The sequence below is a fragment of the Odocoileus virginianus genome, chromosome 3 (assembly GCF_023699985.2).
Source record: "Odocoileus virginianus isolate 20LAN1187 ecotype Illinois chromosome 3, Ovbor_1.2, whole genome shotgun sequence".
Taxonomy (NCBI): Eukaryota; Metazoa; Chordata; class Mammalia; order Artiodactyla; family Cervidae; genus Odocoileus; species Odocoileus virginianus.
In genome coordinates this window covers 76,921,016-76,941,252 of record NC_069676.1, presented here as the reverse complement: position 1 = coordinate 76,941,252, position 20,237 = coordinate 76,921,016, and the positions used below count along the sequence as shown (strand labels likewise).

General features: G+C 40.3%; 1 protein-coding gene across 4 annotated transcripts in view; it reads right to left on the bottom strand.

Annotated features, from left to right (window-relative positions):
- ATG10 (autophagy related 10) overlaps positions 1 to 19,321 on the bottom strand; it is a 248,894-nt gene extending 229,573 nt beyond the window's left edge. Inside the window, exons 1-3 of one of the 4 annotated variants that reach the window (XM_070465772.1) lie at positions 19,104 to 19,135; positions 13,478 to 13,535; positions 2,763 to 2,882 (exon numbers count right to left, since the gene is read on the bottom strand). In XM_070465772.1, the coding sequence (XP_070321873.1) occupies positions 2,763 to 2,870 (108 nt within the window). In that variant the 5' untranslated portion in view covers positions 2,871 to 2,882; positions 13,478 to 13,535; positions 19,104 to 19,135. Of the gene's footprint in view, positions 1 to 2,762; positions 2,883 to 13,477; positions 13,536 to 19,103 lie in introns of all 4 variants that reach the window. The other 3 variants (XM_070465773.1, XM_070465774.1, XM_020903094.2) reach the window with 3 other exon arrangements.
- Between the last annotated feature and the right edge of the window lie 916 nt (positions 19,322 to 20,237).

The window sequence follows — 20,237 nt, the reverse complement described above, 5'->3', positions numbered from 1 at the left end:
ACTAACATTCTAAAATATAGTAGAGAAGGATCTCTTTGCCTGGAGTCCTTTATCCTAATTCAGATCAACAGCATGCATTGAGGCAAGGTGAGAAACCAGTCAACACCAGGCAGACACCCAATCCCAGAAGTCACCCACTGGCCACAAAGAGCCGTGGCATGTGGGTTCAGTCCTCACTGTCTTTGAAAAGTATCTTTTTAAATTAGTTGCCAACATTTAAAATTTTAGATATTACCCTGCATCTTCTTTACTTCTCTTGGAAGATTTGGTAAACTCCTGGGCCCACGTTTCTAACCTGTCAGCCATAGGCCCCGATTCAGTGTCCACACTATCTTGTCCCTAGCAGCTTGACCCAGCTACATTACCCCACCAGGTCTTCACAGACTCTTAAGTTTGCAATCCTTACCCTAAGGCTGTAAAGATTTTCTCTGATGAATGTTTTTGGGTTTTTTTGATACTATCTATAGGCTCATGCCCACATTAAAGAGAATAGTCCTTAATTAGACGCATAATTCTCACTCCAAAGGGTAGGCAGCTTTTCTAACTCAGCAGGAAGTGGCAGCAAACAAAAAACTAGACTTAGCCATACCCATCCTTGAAGTAGAGGCAAGGAAGGCCAAGAATAAAAACAAATCCTGGAAACTGGCCCTTATGGCACTACTTTCAACAAATTCAGTGAAGAAACTTCTGACATATAATCCCCCCGGCCCCAGAGATCTTCCCCAACGCCCCCCTACACACACAAACACATACAGATACACACACACACACACACACACACACACACCCAACTTCCTCTCTAACCTTCCCCTCCCCAACTCTACTAGGCCCCTGAAATGGTACAGGAATCTATTATTCAGCCTCCACCTTAAGATAAAAGAAAAAATTCTTTTGTTTTTTTTTTAACCTGGTGAAAAGGCAAAGTTCCCAAAGTATAATCACACAAATTATTACAGGACAAAATGGGTCAGAAACCTATTCTCATCCAATGAATAAACAACCAACATTTTAACCATTTTGTATCAGAAGCATTAACATTAAAATCAGGAAGAAGACAAAGAGATCTGTTATTACTATTAACAGTTTTCTACTCAATTCATAAAAATAATAGGGAGAAATATTACAAAGAAGGCAATAAAAAACTCCCCATTTGTAGATAGCCTCATTCTACTTAGAATACACAACAGAAATTACTGAAAAATTATGAAAATTAGAAGGAGAATTTATTAAGATGAATGGTTACAAAAGTAATATATAAAAATTAGTAGTTCCTTTATATGTTGATAAAAATCATAGAAGAAATAGATTAGAAATTCAAACATAACAGAAAGCAAGGTTATAAAATACTCAGCACCAAAAATAATAAAAGGTGCTATTAAGATCATATTATCCTAGATCAAGAGACACCTTAAGGGTTTATGAACTGTCCCATCACTAACTTAGAGAGTAGGGCTGGAATCTACCACAAGAAATTGACTCTACACCTCTGAACCCTGACATGAACTCCCTGCCAAAGCTTAGCTAACATACGACCCAAGAGGAAATCATGGCTTCTCTCCCCAGTGACAATCTGAACCTGATCAAGACCTGCATTTCCCTGGCCTCTAGTTCTGAATCATAAGAATCAGCTCAAAAATGTTCACATTTCTCAGATTTCATACAGGAAACAGAGCTAATCAACAGAGACACAAGATTTCACCACTTTTTCACAAATCAGATAAAACATCAAGTAGAAAAAACTTACTTATTCTCTAAAACAGGGATTTCAAAGACCTCTTAAAGAGCTTTTGGCAGAGAATCTTACTAAATACATGTGTGGAAATAAATGAGTGTACAGACTTTTTACGTTACTATTAATATTACTGAACAGAACCAAAAGAAAGAATGTTTTGGAATGTGTTTATATTAAGAAATTCCCAAAGATATAGTCTTCCAAAGCTATGGTTTTTCCAGTGGTCATGTATGGATTTGAGAGTTGGACTATAAAGAAAGCTGAGCACCAAAGAACTGATGGTTTTGAACTATAGTATTGGAGAAGACTCCTGAGAGTCCCTTGGACTGCAAGGAGATCAAACTAGTCAATCCTAAAGGAAATCAGTCTTGAATATTCATTGGAAGGACTGACGCTGAAGCTGAAACTCCAATACGTTGCCCACCTGATGCAAAGAACAGATTCACTGATGCTGGGAAAGATTGAAGCAGGAGGAGAAAGGGACGACAGAAGATGAGATAGTTGGATGGCATCACTGACTCGATGGACATGAATTTGAGTAAGCTCCGGGAGTTGGTGATGGACCAGGAAGCCTGGCATGCTACAGTCACAAAGAGTCGGACATGACTGAACAACTGAACTGAACAGTCCCCTATAATTCAGAAGTTGTGATTATTTGACCATGGTTTGATGTCTGGATTATCTTTTCACTCTCTGGACAAAAGTAGTTTCCTAAGAAAATTAATAGTGTAAACAAATGGTTTGAAGCACCACAGAAGCATCTGTTTACATTTAGATAATTAATATGCTAAGCACTCTTATCTACTAAATTAAAGCAGGTCACCTAAGGACTTTTCTAGATAATACTTCATTAGCCTAATTATAATGGGTATATAAAGCTAAAGTAATAAAATGGACATCTGTTTTAAAACATTTTTCAATTTAAGTCTTTTACTAAATCAAACTAGCTTTCATACATTACTTTCAATTACTGAGGTTTTAAGTAGGGAAAAATAAAAACCTCCATCGAAATAGAAAATGAAATTCTTACCTTTGAAGCTCTCCATTCCCAACCATCACCTATCTTCTGTGAATGTTTAATGAATTCTGCACAATAATGCTGGAATGTTTTTTCTCCAAAGAACTCATCTTCTTCCATACTAAATGAGAACTGAAATATAAAAACTAAGTATTAACATCAGCTGTGGAATGAATACTGAAAGGAATTCTGCTAATTCATGTATTTCTTTAAACAAACCAAAATTTGGCATGTACACTGGAAAATAACCCCAGAGCCATTCCAAAAAAAAAAGTGTTTTGTTTCCATCTTTCTCTCCCTATCTCCATCTTTTAATCAGGAAGAAAATGTGATCAACATGAAAACTCAAAACCTAGTTTTTTAATCGCAAAAAATACATATCTATGGTTCAAAAAGTCTAGTTTGTCCATAAATTTAGTTTCAAGAGTTTATATTATCTCCCTTCTAATGCTTAATGCTTCCAAACAACCTCCTCAGACTTCCTTCTCTATCTCTTACCTTAGCTCTTATATAAACAGCATGACAGTGATTAGTGGAGCTGGGCCGTTCTTCCCACTTTATTCAAGTTCAACTCACTAACAAATAAATGTTACAAAGCCTAAAGTAACTGTTTCACAAGGTGTAAGGTTATGATCACCTAATTAATTATCTACTTTATTGAGTCAGCAAATGTGACAAATCAAGGATTATCCATATATTTGTTACATAAATCTGTCCAAAACATGAAATACTGTTTATAGAAAGAAAACTTTAGAGCATCTAAAAGGAAACTCACAGATTATATAGTTCAAGTCTCTTGATGAGAAAAGTTGGACCAAGTGAATGCCCACATTCTCTTCGTTAGTGATAAGCATCATCAGACAATCAGCACTTGGTAACTGCTTACTATGTCAGGTACTTATGCTGGACACTTCACATTCCCACTTAATCCTCTCACAACCCAATGGCTGTTGCTATCCTCAATCCTCAAAAGAAAAAGGGAAAGTAATCTGTCCAAGAATGTAGTTGTTGTTTAGTAGGTCAGTCACATCTAACTCTGGCAAGCCCACAGACTATCGCCCACAAGGGTACCCTGTCTATGGTATTTCCCAGGCAAGAATACTGGAGTGGGTTGCCACTTCCCTCTCCAGGGGATCTTCCAGAACCAGGGATCGAACCTGCATCTCCTGCATTGGCAGGCGGATTCTTTACCACTGAGCCACCAGGGAATCTGAAGAATATAAATGAGGAAAACTCAAAGATACAAATGAAGAAAACTTCAAACCCCAGTTCCACTCTAGGGCCAAAGATCTATCTATACTACTGATTCCCAGTACAGTGTTCTTTCTGATTATTCAAATTTACTATGACCTACATAAGAATTTGTTCATATACCAATAAATACATATTGAATTTCTACTAAGTAGTAGGCACCATGCATAGACAAAGGTTAGATACACAAAAAATGAAAATATATATAATCCTTGCCCTGTAAGAACTTATCTTGCAATGAAGGGAGATAACCAGTAACAATAATTACAGTAGAAACTCTTAACCAAGCACCACTCAACTTGCCAGATTAAATGACACAATGTCTACTCCCTCTATAAAACAGTGACTACAGCATGCTTATTATGAAACATCTCTACTCCTATCAGTTGAGTGTAAATTCACAAACCACATTCATGTATCATAAATACATACTTTAATACAACACAAACCAAATCATTAAAAGGTAAGTTAAAAAAGATAACTGTTATTTCTATGATGTAGACTTTATAAAGACTTGCAAAGACTATAAAGGCAAGTCTTTATATGAAAATATATACTATTGAACTAGTTATAGGCAATACAACTGAAAAGATTGGCTGAGGGGAAAAAAATCATACAAACCAAGGATTCTTCACTCAGACTGTTGCTCAAGTGGCTTATGTTCTTTCTTTTAAACCCAAACTAGAAATTTGGAGGATGCATTCCACATTTGGTATAATTAAGAATGAACAATGAATTCCAATCAAGTACCCATACTCAAAGAAAACGCCTTGGTAATACATGGGAAAACTGGCAAATGAATATATTTATATGTTTTAAGTTGAAATAAAATGTTTTAGGTACATAATTTTTCTAATTCTATCTTTAACCAAATCTTTCAATTAAGAGCTCACCTCTCAATTCTGACAGCACTGAAAAAAGGACTTCAAGTTAAAGTATACAATGGAGCAATGCACAGATTATGGTAGGCACAGGAAGAGTCCCTAACAAAGAGGGGAAGGTGTGGGAAAGTGTGGGGTGGAAGTGGAGTTGAATCTGTAAGGTATGTAGGAGTTTTTGCAGGGTAACTGTCAGTGAGTGAATGCAGGGATTGGAACAGTGGTCCACGCAGGGAGGATGGTGTGAACCAAGGTAAGTAAGGGTATAAAGAACTGCAAGTTTGATGCCACCAACATGATAAGGTAAATATACAAAGAGGGACTTCCCTGGTGGTCCAGTGGCTAAGACTCTGCACTCCCAAAGCAAGGGGCCTGGGTTCGAATCCTGGTCAGGAAACTAGATCCTACATGTTGCAACTGAAAAAAGATCCTGCATATCACAACTCAGACCCAGCATAACCAAATAAAAAAAAATATTTTGTTTTAAAGAGATAGGCAGAGAGTAAGGGAAGGTAGAGACAGTCAAATCCTATGCAAGTTAATCTGTCTGCCCTCACTGCTGCTGCTCCTGCTAAGTCGCTTCAGTCGTCTCCGACTCTGTGCAACCCCAGAGACAGCAGCCCACCAGGCTCCCCCATCCCTGGAATTCTCCAGGCAAGAACACTGGAGAGGGTTGCCATTTCCTTCTCCAACTAGTAGAGCAGAAATGGATGGGAAAGGTCTCAAAGATACTAGATAGAATAGTAATGAACTTCCTGACAGGAGGCTTGTGTACCATGCCAGAGTTTGAACCATTTCCATAGGAAACAGAGAATCAGAAGTTGGAGCTGAAAAGTCAGAACAGTAAATTATCGGTGGTTGGGCTTTCCTTGTGGCTCAGCTGGTAAAGAATTCACCTGCAATGTGGGAGACCTGGGATTGATCCCTTAGTTGGGAAGATCCCCTGGAGACGGTAAAGGCTACCCATTCCAGTATTCTGGCCTAGAGAATTCCATAGACTGTATAGTCCATAGGGTTGCAAAGAGCTGGATGACTGAGCGACTTTCACTTTCACATTCCATGGAGTACGTATCTAAAGGTCACAGCTTGAGGGCAGGGAGGAGAGTTAGAAGCTGTTACAGTGGTCTATGAAAGGTCATGAGGCGCTAAACCCAGGCAATGAAAGGGAGCAGAAAGAATTGCTGTTGTTTTAGTTGCTGAGTCCTGTCTGACTCTCTTGTGACCCTATTGGACTGTAGCCCTCCAGGCTCCTCTGTCTATGGGACTTTCTGGGCAAGATTATTGGAGTGGGTTGCCAGTCCTCCTCCAGGGGATCTTCCTGACCTAGGGATCGAACCTGCATCTCCATATCTCCTGCACTGCAAGCGGATTCTCTACCACTGAGCCACCATGGGGGAAGAAGCCCTGCAGAAAGAATATGTATCTTAAATTAAGGAGGGAAGCCAAGATGAACTTAAAAGATCTGGAATTCATTTGTTTAAAAGAGACAAATGAAACAACGAGAGTAAACATTGCAAACTAGAATGCATATGGCAGATTCTTAATATGGCTTCTGGTGCATTATGAAATTTTACACTAAATTTTGTGTGTATACACCTACCTATATTTTGAAAAGGAAAGATTCCAGAATTTTCAACAGATTGCTTGAGGAGTCTTAACCAAAAAGTTAGGAACCTCTGTGCATAGTGAAAAGAGAGGTGGTTTGAGAAAGAAACTTCGGAGCAGCAGCACTTAAGGGACCTATAAAGGTAAAACAACAAACACAAGAGCTAGAGAATAAGGAATGAGGCATCAGGAGATCCCAGCAAGAGCAATGCCACAGAGGCAAGGAATAAAGGTTTCAAGGGAGTAGAGAATAACTAACAAAGAACCAACACTGTCAGAAGAAAAGAGAGACCCATTAAGAAAAGGGTTGAAAACATGTATGGAGCTTGAAAATGAAGCAGTCATTGATGCCTTAGTGAGCAGTTTCAGCAACGGTAGAGAAAGCAGGCTGTGATGGGCTAAAGAGAAAACTACACGTACAGAAATAAGCAAAAAATGTGTAGACTACTTTTCAAAAAATTTGATTGGAAAGTAGATACAAATGGTAACCGAAGCAGTACATAGGCTTAAGGGAGGATATTGTTTTTCGTAAGAAAGGAGATAAGAATAGATGTTTAAGCTGAGCAAAGGGGGTTGGAGAGAGGGAAAAGTTGAAAATACCAAATAGAGAAAGTGACTGATGAAGCAATATCCTAAAGAGGCTGGGAGGAGATATAGTCATCAGTACCGGAGGATGGATATGAGTAACACGACACCCCTTGCAATCAAAGGAAAGGCATTTGAGGATGAATATTAAGGAAGACAAAGTCTGATGATCACAAGATTTTCAGATACAGGGGTAGAGGACAGTGAGGTGTTTGAGGAAGCAAGTATAGATTAGGAATTGCTAGTGAAGAAGACGAGAGGACAGCATTTAAAGATGAGCAGACACAAAGAAAGGCCCAGCACAGGTTGGGAGCCTGAGTTTGTGGTACAGCATTCTATGAGGTATTGTGGCTGCCTTCAGCAGTGCTCAGCTCAATTCCCCTTGTCAGACCAGCAGAGAGGGTTTCACTGATTACACATAAAGCTGAGTTTTGCTGGTTGAGTCAGTGAAAGGGTGTGGGTAAAAGAAGGAACAGAATATGCTACTGAGAACAACAGCTCAAATGTCCAAATTATGTAAAAAAAAAAAAAGATGCTGAGAAGGGGCTAGGAAAATATGGCAGTATCAAGAAATATTACATATGGAAGATGGTGAGGAACAACTGCAGTGAAAGGAGGGAAACGAAAGAATGGGAAGATTATGAGACTTAGGACTTGAGAAGGTCTCAGCTGTGGCCATGGAAGTTAAATATACAAAGTAGCTTGGAAATGAAGGTCACTGGATCTCAGGAAGTTTAAAAAAACTATAAGACATAATGTTTGCTGTCTTCCACACAGACAATTAAGTCACTTAGGATTATTAGGAGAGCTATCAGGAACAGAGAGCTCTTTTAAAAATATGGAAGCTCAACTAAGAGATTTAGAAATGACAACGGGCAAATGGTAGAAGACAGTAGAGAACAGAGGTGGTAAGTGTAGTATACAATGCCAAGACCATCGAGAATAATCACTAATAAACCAATACCTTTGTTTTCATTAGCAAGAACACAGCCTTGCATTCCTTCTCAAGATGGCGCTCAAGGCGCCAGTGATTACCCACGGCATGTGAGAAAAAAAGACTACCCTGTCGTATCTGGTAGAGCTGAATTTCATGAGCCTCAAAGTAGCAGGACTATTTCCATGATGCTGAAGAAGTAACCTAAAATTGTCTCTGCAGAAGTGGGGGTTACCAGCAATCTCAATACCCTGAGCCTTGCAGGGTGGAAGAAAAAGCAGCCTCCACTCAAAGAGGGTTTTGGTTTTTTTGTTGTTGTTTATAAGTCAAGTTTCCTTGAAAACGACTTGGTGGAAGCACTAGCCTGCACAGATGTTAACATTATGTAAGATACGTGTAGAAACACTATATCCGCGTGCCACTCCCACCCTGGAGATTCAAAACGCACACTGTGTGAGGAAACTAATAACTCAGGGTTTCCCAACTGGTTTGGCCACAAAATTCCTTTTCTTGGTAACATTTTTTAACACCTTACCCCATAGAATGTTATAAAGGAAATAACGGATGAAGGGTTTAGGTTTTTTGTTTGTTGGTTGGTTGGTTTTTTAACTGTGGATGTGTGCTCCTGAGGTCACAATGGAAAATCTGAGAGGAACAGGGGAACAGTGGGAGAACAGGTTTGGGAGCAGAAAGCACCAAGTACAGGAATGTAAGTACAGTAGAGTCGATAAGCTGCAGGGGCTCCGATGGAGGCAGTCAAATGTTTCAAGGATATAAGTGAGATCTCCAGTTTACATGCAAAATTCTGGTTAGCAAGCTGTTTCAGTGCACATACAAATTGAGAAAGTGACATCGAAGAAGTCCGTAAAAGGAAAAACAGAAGCTAACTTAGCAAAAGGAGGAGTTAAAGGAAACAGAATGTGCAAAAACCCAAGAAGTTCTGGTAATTGAAAAACTCTTGTTTAACTGAATTAGAGGTAGAGGAAGGGTACTGAGAAAACCACAGCTGATGAAGAGGGCCTTGTAGCCTGAGGGCTCAAAAGATTTTGAAAGGGGGAGTAAACTGATCAGATTGTATTCTGGCTTCCAAAGAATACAGATCTCATCTGACTGGACAGAGATCAGTTAAAAGGTTCTTAAAATGATTCAGGAGAGACACAATAGTATTAAACGAAGACTGGCAGTAGAGTGGAAGAGACACAGATTCAAAAGAGATTTTATAGTGTAATATACTTATTACAACACTTGGCTGGTCTTGGTATGTAAGGAATTGGTGGGAGAAAAGGCTCAAGAAACAGTCTTAGCTCTTTGCCTTAAGTGGTAGTGTCTGCCTAAATGGCACAGAGGTGAAGAATCCGCCTGCCAATGCAGGAGACGCAGGTTCAATCCCTGGGTCAGAAAGATTCCCCTGGAGGAGGAAATAGCAACCCATTCCAGTATTCTTGCCTGAAAACCTCCATGGACAGAGAAGCCTGGTGGGCTACAGTCTGTGGAGTCCCATAGAGTCAGACACAACTGAGCAACTGAGCACACACATACCTGATGGACTAAAACAGATCCCTGGAGGAAAAGCAGGTTTGGCAAGTGAGATGGGTTTAACGTAGCACCCCTGAGTTTTACTTTGAAATGTCTGTGCAGTACCCAAGCAAAGAGATCTAGCAGGCATTTTGAGTCTGGAATTCAGGAGGAAAGAGAAATCTGAGCTAGGAATATTAATTCTCAATCAACATTTCATAGATAACAGAACATATCTGATCACTTAGGGAGAGGATACAGAATGAGAATAGGAAGACCAAAACAAAGCAGTTACAGAAATAATTTTTCCAACTGTATGATGACCATGACGTATACTGAGAGATATTAAATCAAAGAAAAATTGAAGTTAATTCATAAAGAATACTAAAACATTTTGGAACATTTTATAAATTCCAAACAAATTCTTACTTAATAACAAAACCGAACTAAATAAAAACGCTCCATTTCCTAAGCCCTCCAGTTACTTGAGGTTTACTGAACTATTCAAAATGTTAGTCAAAACATAAAATTTCACTCAATAGTCATAGTTTATCTAATTAACAGCACTGTGCCACTAGCAAGATGACTGAACATCAAAGCACTAATTAATTTTTGGTTGAATACTTTTAAAAAATTATCTAAGGACTAGGCTTTGCTCAAGGATGTTACATATAATAAAAAAAAACACTTATGGCTTGATTATAAAATTAGGAACTATATTATATTAAAATGATATCCATCTCAATTCAAATCATCATAATATGGTATAATGAAATATCACTGAATAATTATTACCTCTTTGCTCAAGTAAGAATATTTCAACTCATTAAAAATGAAAATAAAATACAACCAACATTTTTATATATACTTTTCAATTGTAACACACTGGTCCTTTACCAGGTTCACAGTCTAGTAGAGACAGAAATTAGAATCTTAGAACTATAAGAAGGTTGGAATTATGGTCAAAATTAGAAATAACCACAACTGCAACTTATTAAGCAATAATGGCAAGAATAATCCTTATTTTGCACATGGAAAACCTGAGACATGTGAACTGCCTATATTTCCAGACTTAAGCTATCATCAGACCAGAGGTAAAAACAGAATACAGATGAACTATCAGTAAAAGACAAATTCCAATTCTCATCTATCCTGAACAATGAAACTTTTCATCTCTTACTATGAGGAAAAGTTAGGAATAAGTCAAAACTCTTCTGGGTCAAAGTGTAAGTTGTTAGTACATCTATTTTGCTTGAGTTTCACTCTTGCTGAACAGCTGTTTGTTTTGAACTCAAACAATCAAAACTTTATTTTAAGTGCTCAAATAGGGACTAAAGACTGGAAAGGTAGAATAATTCTTTTCCTGACCAAGTGAAAGAAGTCTTTCTAAACTGTGTGTTAGCCCTAAACTAGACAGTGTGAAGCAGCTTATTCTGCTGCTATTCAGATCAGTTCAGTTCAGTCACTCAGTTGCGTCCAACTCTTTGCAACCCCATGGACTGTAGCACGCCAGGCCTCCCTGTCCATCACCAACTCCCAGAGCTTACTCAAACTCATGTCCATCGAGTCGGTGATGCCATCCAATCATCTCATCCTCTGTCGGACCCTTCTCCTCCTGACTTCAATCTTTCCTAGCATCAGGGTCTTTTCCAATGAGTCATCCAATGAGCTGCTATTAAATATTATCTTTTCAGAAAAGTAACCCCAATGAATTCTAATACTGTGTATATAATCATTGTTCAAATAATTTTTTAATTTTAAAAACAATTCTTTTCACTACTCTCCACATATTTTAATGAGATTTTTTAATCTAACGTGTGGATAACTGATTCTTTGTTTTAGGGATTTTTGTTTTTTGGGTCAGAGATATTTCTTTTAATGAATCTATAAATCAGTGTATATCAGAGTCATTAATAAAACTAAAACATGTTAAGAAATATAAATTTCCCCAGAACTTCAGATAATTTATAAAAATGTGATTATCACAGAACATACTATGCATACTCTGAAACATTAAAGATCATTTGTAACTAATAAAAGTAGGTAAGTTCCTCTGTCCTTGTCCCTGTAGCAATTCTACATTTTAACTGGAGATTTAGACTCTTTCCTTAAAAATGCATGCAATTACTAGCTAGGGAAGTGAACTCAACCTATTATCTTTATGTGAATTTGGCTAGAATTAATTTAAATTAGTTAATCATTTACCTAGTAGGGTCCTTGGGTAGTGGCCCTCAAATTTTTGAGAGTAAAGAAGCACCCAGGCTATAAATTTAAATGTAGAATCCTAGGCCCAGACAAGAAACATCACCCAATTCTGAAAGCCCCAAAATAAGCATTTGTAATTAGCAGTAGGGATACTTTTGAGGATTCATGCTAGAACACCAGGACAATAGACAGATTGTTTTAATAGGGATATTAATGGCCCTGGATTTCAAGGCATGTGGCAACCTGGGCGAGGCACAGCAGGCATGATCCCAGTAATCCAATAAATGGCACTGTGTTGTGCGCTTAGTCGCTCAGTCGTGTCCAACTCTTTGTGACCCCATGGACTGCAGCCCGCCAGACTCCTCTGTCCATGGGGATTCTCCAAGCAAGAAATACTGGAGTAGGTTGCCATGCCCTCCTCCAGGGGATCTTCCCAACTCAGGGATCGAATCCAGGTCTCCTGCACTGCAGGTGGATTCTTTACCATCAGAGCCCCCAGGGAGGCCCAATAAAAATCGCAGGAAGCAGAAAAGGAGCGGAAGCGAGTTCAGGCTTGACAGCAGTTGACCAGCAAGCTCAGCACTCCCTCTTTGCCTTCCCCCTAAAACACACATCCCAGATCAAAGCTTAAATGGGACACCGCACTGTATTTAAACTGGGCTTGAGGGACTTGGGATAGCTTTATTGGTAGCTGATGCTTGCTATGGCCTCTGCACCAAAAGATCCAGTTAGGAAAAGGGTTAGAAGGCATCTAGCTCTTCTCAATTCTGTACTTCCTTCAGGAAAAAAAAACGAGCCGGCAGTGCCCCCACAGCTTGGAGCTGAGGACAGAATTCATGAGACTGCTTTCTTTCCTCAAGTCTCCCTCATATTCCAAGCACCTAGGGAGCATTTCCTTCAGAGAAACTTTATGCAGTGGTATGAGGGAGCTGGATTGTATCAGAGAGTCAATTGTTAAGTTTTCAGGAGTTCAGGGAGCTAGTTGATATCAAGTTGACAGCTTGAAATTAACCACAACGGGAATATATACACCACAGAAACTGACAATTGCCACAACCGGCTTCCAATACCCATTGGTAATTCTCTTTAAAGACCATCAGAAATGATACAATGTTCATGGCCAGAAATGGAAGGTGAAGCCTGTAGAAAACTGCATACAGTTACGTAAAGTCAGCAACAGGTGATTATGGGAACAGAACGAATCCTCAGAAGAACAGTACCACACCACTTACTTTCCCCTCCCAAAACACTCAAAACCGATACATCACTTCAAATTACACCAAAATATCCCCCTCATTAGGGAAACAGGCCTGAAATATTAAATAATAGGAAAGGCCTCTCCTGAGCATAGAAAGATCTATCCTTCATAAATTGGGTTGTATCTATCAAAATGCTTTCCACCCTAATACTGAGAAGAAGAGTCCCACAGCATCTAAGTGTAGTGAAGGGGATGCAAGAAGCTTACTCAGTCTGACAAGAATGAACAACACCATCCCTACAGAAGTCCCTCTTCTGTCAAGCTAAGAAAACCAAAAACCTTGCTAACAGCACAGGGCCAAGCTGAAGCTTGAGCACCAGAAGAAAAAGGAGCACTGCCATAAAGAAGAAAGCTTGCTCCTAACATGGGCTTACACCAGGAAACAAGAGGAAAAACTCAGAAATTATCCTTTTCCCAATTGAAAAAGTGAGTGACTGAGTGAGTGAAATCACTCAGTCGTGTCCGACACTTTGCGACCCCATGGAATGTAGCTTACCAGGCTTCTCCGTCCGTGAGATTCTCCAGGCAAGAGTACCGGAGTGGGTTGCCAGTTCCTTCTCCAATTGAAAAAGAAAAGGGCAAATTAAAATAAAGTCTTTGAAAAGCAAGAAATGAGAGGGGAAACAACAGCTAAGATTAAAAAGGAAACTAAAGAAGAAAAAACTGGAAGGGAATTCAAACATATAATAGTAGACAAAGGTACAGAAACGGGGGGGGGGGGGAGGTGGGAGGAAATCTCATTAACATTTTAACATATACATATGAGATGATCTCTAAACACAGAAGAAAAAGGACCAAGAAGAAAACAATGCATATTGATTGATAGGAAGGACAAAGAACACAGATCTAACCTACAAATAACTGGCATTTCTGAATTGAAATCATAAGCAAGCAATACAACTGAAAATTTTTTCCTGAGCTGAGTAAAAGAAAGATTAAAAAGATTTACTCCCATAAATTGAGTAGATTCACTATGTTTGAGAAAAACCCTGGAAAGGAACCTATGCACGGAGGTAGTCTATGGAATTTATTTAAAGAACAAAAAGGAAAACAAAAATGCAGACAGGAAAAAGAAAAAAAAGTTTGGCTCCAAAGGAACAAAAATCAGGGTAGCCACAGCCATCTCTTCCACCAGAGATGACAGAGCAATGTTTAAACAGCTGAGGACTTGTGACTTATAATTTCATATCTTATAGGAGAAGGAAATGACAACCCACTCCAGTACTCTTGCCTGGAAAATTCTATGGATGGGGGAGCCTGGTAGGCTGCGGTCCATGGGGTCGCAAAGAGTCGGACACGACTGAGCGACTTCACTTTCTTTCTATCTATAGTTCCTTTTGGAGAAGGAAATGGCAACCCACTCCAGTGTTCTTGCCTGGAGAATCCCATGGACAGAGGAGCCTGGTGCGGCTACAGTCCATGGGATTGCAAAGAGTCAGACACGACTAAGCAACTAACACACACATACACATAACCTTATAACAGAGTTAAGCATGCTGTATATACTAAATAAAAATACTAAAAAAATTCAAACTTTGAAATGAATTTATTTTACATATCTACCTCCTAATAGCACCTTTCTTCAACTAAACTTTTAAGCCTATTTATAAGTTGGATCTTTTCCCATTCAAACAATAGATTTGTATGACATCTAAACTTTCTGATATTGGTGTCATTACTTTTACAAGATTATCGTGTTTTTACATAAAACAAGACTTCTCTGCATACATGTGAGAAAAATTATTCCTCCAATGATGATTTGAACTGATCCACCAGCTCAAATTCTTTTGCTGCCTTTGAATAGTGGGACTTGTAGAACTAACTCGTCAGCACATATGCTAATAAGACCAGAACCAGGAACTAAAAGCTTATGACCTTGGCCAAAGATATTCAAGAAATAAAACAGTACAAAAAGATCAACACTGTTTCAGAGATTCCAGACTCAGCGCTGGTCTAAAGTCTGAATTCATGACACAGCAATGTGTTTTTAAAATATATTACCAAGTGTCACTACTTTTTGCAAAAAAAAATAAAAAGCAGTTGGACATTTTCATCTTGCAAAGTCTTAATTAAAGACTAGATTAACATGTCTTCTTATTTCTACAAGATTTTCATTCATTCACTCAGCACCTACAATATTCTAGCACTTACTACGTGTGTAGGTCCTCAAAGGAAGAAGTGTCAAAATTTTTTGGGGAAAATCAGAGAAGACTCCAGAAAAAGGGAATCTGGAAAACTTGGAACTGAATTTTGAAGTTTGAATAAGAGCCTACCAGGTGGAGACAAAGGTATGTCAAAAGATGGAATAGTGCCAGCAAGACAGGGCCTGAAAAGAATGTGCTAAGTTTAAAACAAAAAAAAAAAAAGGCAGCAGATGAAGCATAAGTTGTGTAAAGTAAGACAAATAAGGTCCAATGGCTCCCAACATCAGGAGGAACCACTCTTGAAGGGGTTGTTTGGAAATGAATAGGATCATACTGGATTGTAACAGAGGTGGGGTGGGGCATGAGGAGATGCAGTCTGTCATTGCCATTTAGTGCTCAAAGACCAAGTATAATAAGCATTCTGCAATGTACGGAACAGTACCATAAAAACGGTGGTTGAGCCAACAAAGGTCCATCTAGTCAAAGCTGTGGCTTTTTCAGTAGTCATGTATGGATGCAAGAGTTGGACCATAAAGCTGAGCACCGAAGAATTGATGCTTTTGAACTGCAGTGCTAGAGAAGACTCTTGAGAGTCCCTTGGACTGCAAGGAGATCAAACCAGTCCATCCTAAAGGAAATCAGTCCTGAATATTCATTGGAAGAACTGAAGCTGAAGCTGAAACTCCAATACTTTGGCCACCTAATGTGAAAAACAGACTCACTGGAAGAGATCCTGATGCTGGGAAAGACCGAAGGCAGGAGGAGAAGGGGACGACAGAGGACGAGATGGTTGGATGGCATCACTGACTCTATAGACATGAGTTTGAGTAAGCTCCAAGAGTTGGTGATGGACAGAGGAGCCTGGCGTGCTACAGTCCATGGAGTCGCAAAGAGTCGGACATGACTCAGCGACTGAACTGAACTGAGCCCTCTTTGAGAAAAACTGAGAAGCAGGTTAGGCTTAACAAAGTCTGATGAACTTAACCCTAGGGCTTCTTCGTATGTTTTTGAATGTGTATCTGTTATCAGAATATACATTTCACACACTAAATACATCCAAGGAAGCTGTGTTTTTCCTCAGCAAGTGATATGTTTGCTTCTTTTCAATGACCATCATGAAGCTCAGAACTTAGTCTATATCCCACCACTATGTATTTGAGTATAATACACTCCATCTGGAGGAAGAAATGGCAATCCCTGCCAGTATTCTTGCCAGGAGAATTCTATGGACAGAGGAGCCTACAGTGCTACAGTCCATGGACACAGAGTCAGACACAACTGAGCACACACACTCCCAATATACCCCAACCTCATCTTTCTATTCACATGTCAGTTTTTCACGACTCTCATTTATCTTTGTTTTGTATGTTTTTATATTATGTACAATTTGTTGTTGTTATTTAGTCACTCAGTCGTGTCTGACTCTGCAATCCCACAGACTGTAGTCCACCAGGCCCCTCTGTCCATGGAACTTCCCACGCAAGCATACTGGAGTAGGCTGCCATTTCCTTCAGGGTATCTTCCTGACCCAGGGATCACACTCAAGTCTCCTCCACTGTAGGCAAATTCTTTACCATTGAGCCACCCTAAGAATTAAAAACCACATTAGCTTGTTACATCCTCATAGCAACCCTATGAGGTAGTTACTATGATTTTCTCCATTTTATAGATGAAGAAATTGGAATAGAGAGGTTAAGTAATTTGTCCAAGGTACCAGTTGTTAAATGTGGCAATTTGACCTAAGGCAGTCAATGTGGAATCAGAGCTTCTGCTCTAGAGTAATTACATTTCAGGTAATCCTTGAATTATAAAAGGATACTGAAAGGCAGAGCCACTACAAAAAATGATGAAGATGATGAGGGGTTGGGGGGCAGGCAGTGAATCTAGGAACAGGCTTAGACAGGTAAAGAGCCTAAGTAGAGAACGTAGATTAAGGAATACTGGAATACTGGGGTGTTTGTGTGTGTGGGGGGGGGGGGGTGCAGTTTCTAAATCTACTTAAAACTCTAGATAGATTCTATTTGAAACAGTAAACAAAAGGAAACTATAAATTCTTGAACTCAAAAGAGATGATTAAAGTTTTTTTCCAAAAGCTATTATACAACAGTGATATGACTGGACTGAACTGAACTGAACTGAACTGATATGAACTAACTCTAATTTGAAGCTAAATTCATATTAGTAAATATTCTTTCTTGGTCCTGTAAACCTACACGATCAAGCACTTTAAGGCCTAGGGTGCCAGTTACATTAGACGACCCTCAGGTTCTGCATGATTTTCAGCAGCCTCTCCTTAATTTGGATGCTTTTAGGTAGGATTTATTCTCCATTCCCCTACTTTCCAGTTGTTTTATACCCAGAAATGTGGCCCCTGAAGACACTTGTTAATCACCAATCTCTAGGGCATTTTGTGGTTATTAGGGTTCCCTGATAATGTTTATGTCTCAAACACTGCCTCTAGGGTCCCTAACACATCTCTAGAGCTGACTTATTTGAAAAGACCCTGATGCTGGGAAAGACTGAGGGCAGGAGAAGAAGGGGACAACAGAAGATGAGAAGGTTGGATGGCCTCACCAACTCAATGGACATGGGTTTGGATGGACTCTGGGAGTTGGTGATGGACAGGAGGGCCTGGCGTGCTGCGGTTCATGGGGTCGCAAAGAGTCAGACACGACTGAGCGACTGAACTGAACCGAACACATCTCTAGGCTTCAAAGATATCAATAATTAAATCAAGCCCAGTCTTAAAGAAATTATTTATATAAACTTTATCCTACTAGTTTTTCCTAAGGGGTTACTTATCATTTTAAACTTAAAAGCTCATTTTGTAAATGTCTTCTCTTGTCCATATTTGACCCTTCAGAAGCAAGAAGGATAGGTGGAGTACTACTCAGGGCCTATGCTTTCCAATTCTTTAATGTCTAAAGTAAGCTTTTACTACTAAAGAGCGAGGCCATTGTCAAAGTGTAATTTTTGAGACATTATAAACACGATTCATACAAAGTGAGCCTGTGGCAAAGATTTACTGAATTCATATTGAACTAACAAGCCGAATGGCAAAAATTATTTTTAAAAATCTTGGAAATAGGGCAATAAAACTATAACCTTCAGCGTAATTTTTTCTCCCAGTCAGAAATAATTTGCATCTCCATTAGACAAAAAAAAAAAAAAAACCATAACTGCAAAGCCTGGGCCCTAATCAATACTATGTCAAGCAAAAGTATAATTCTCTAGATAATTGAGTCTCTAACAGGTGGGCCTATTAGACAAGGCTCTACTTTGAAAAGACAGTGTAGCAATCCTTTTGCCTGTTGGAGGATGTTTATAACTTTTACCATCATAAAAGTTTGGCTCTATAAATCAAGTAACTAACATTCCTTTATCCCGCCCATTCTCCAGTCATCATTTCAGATACTGAGTAGACAGGTTATTTGGAAGAAAAATTCCTATTACTTAAAGAATAATAATTTCTTCAGGTTAAATACTACTTGACTAATGGAATCTCTGAAGAACGAAATGGCAACCCACTCCAATACTCTTGCCTGGAAAATTCCATGGATGGAGGAGTCTGGTGGGCTACAGTCCTTGGGGTCGCAAAGAGTCGGACACGACTGAGCGACTTCACTTCACTAATGGAATCCCAGTACATTAATATCCTTTGTTTCAAGATTAGGAGGCAAAGACATTCTAAATGGGGACTGGCTTTAAACCCGGGATAGGAACTACCTAAATGGAGGGTGAGGTCACGATAGTGGCCCAGGAGCAGGGTCCAGACCCGGTGGCAGCGCGTCCCCGCGCCGCGGTCCCAGCGCGACCCGGCCTGCATTTCACGGGCAGAAGCCCCGCGTCCCCGCCCTTTTGTTCAGGGCTGGGCTGTTTCCCGCCCTCCCTTCCCCCCATCTCAGGAGTTGTGTGACACCCGTGCAAACAAGAGAGCGGGGAACAGACTCTGCCGGCAAAAGCTGTGGGAATACTCACCCCACTCCGCTCGGCCCCAGACCCGGCCGCCCAGCCCAGCGGGGGCGGGGCGACGGAGATGGGGGAGGGGAGCTGGGGTGAGGGAACCACCGCCCAGCCAGCGATCGCGAGGACCGGAGCAATGGGCCCCCGGGGCAAACGGGGCTGCGGCAGAAGAGCAAAACCAGCCAGCAGGGACGCCCACCACTGAAAAGAGCCCTAGCCCGCCCTCAGCTGCCGTCGCCTGAGGCGACTCAAAGGGAGCATGCGCACTGTATCTCCCGCACACCCCGGGACACGGCTCGCACTGGCGGCTGACGTCGTGGGCCGCGTGCGTCGGGACCGGGCCGGGGGCGTGACCTCTCTGGGGCTTCCAACGGCCGCCGCCGAGGCTCCGCCCCGCACTTCACAGGGCGGCGGTGGGTTATCTCAGCGCGGCACAAAGGAGGCGCCTTGAGAAAGGGGAGGGGTTGTCAGCGACTTCAAGAGTCTCTGCATACTCTCCTCCAACAAACAACCAAATATCTGGAAAATAAAAGGATGCCCAATGGAGAAAGGTAGGGCAAGAACGGAGCTGAACCATTCAGTGCTCCTAGAGTGTCCTCAGAGGTTGGAGAACAGTGCCGGCTCTCAAAACACACATTGCAAAACTCCTGTGGGCGCAATTAAGCGCTAGCACGACCACCTTTAAAACTTACGGACCGATATAGAAGTTAGGGACTGGAGAATTGACAGTAGTACCGTCTGGCACAAAGCTCAAGGAGGAAAAAAAACTGGCTGCAGAATTAAATTGGGGCGCGGGGTGGTGGAATAAAAAAAAAGACTAGAGAAAATGCAGAGAGTAACAGGGGTTATCCAACTGAAATACTGAAAATGCAACGGCAGACATCTGAGGGAAAACTAGCATCTGCTCCTTTTAACACGACAGAATTAAATTTGTGTCAAAAGAAATGAGTAAACACAGGCAAAGAAGTGAAAGGAAAACCTGCTTTCAAACGTACAGAGCATGGTATTGATCTTGTACCACAGTTATGTAAGATGTTACCACTGGAGAAAGTTAGGTGTTGGATGCTCAGAACACAATGTACTATTTTTACAATTTCCTGTGAGTTTATAATTATTTCAAAGTACTGTGTGTGTGTGTGTGTGTGTGTG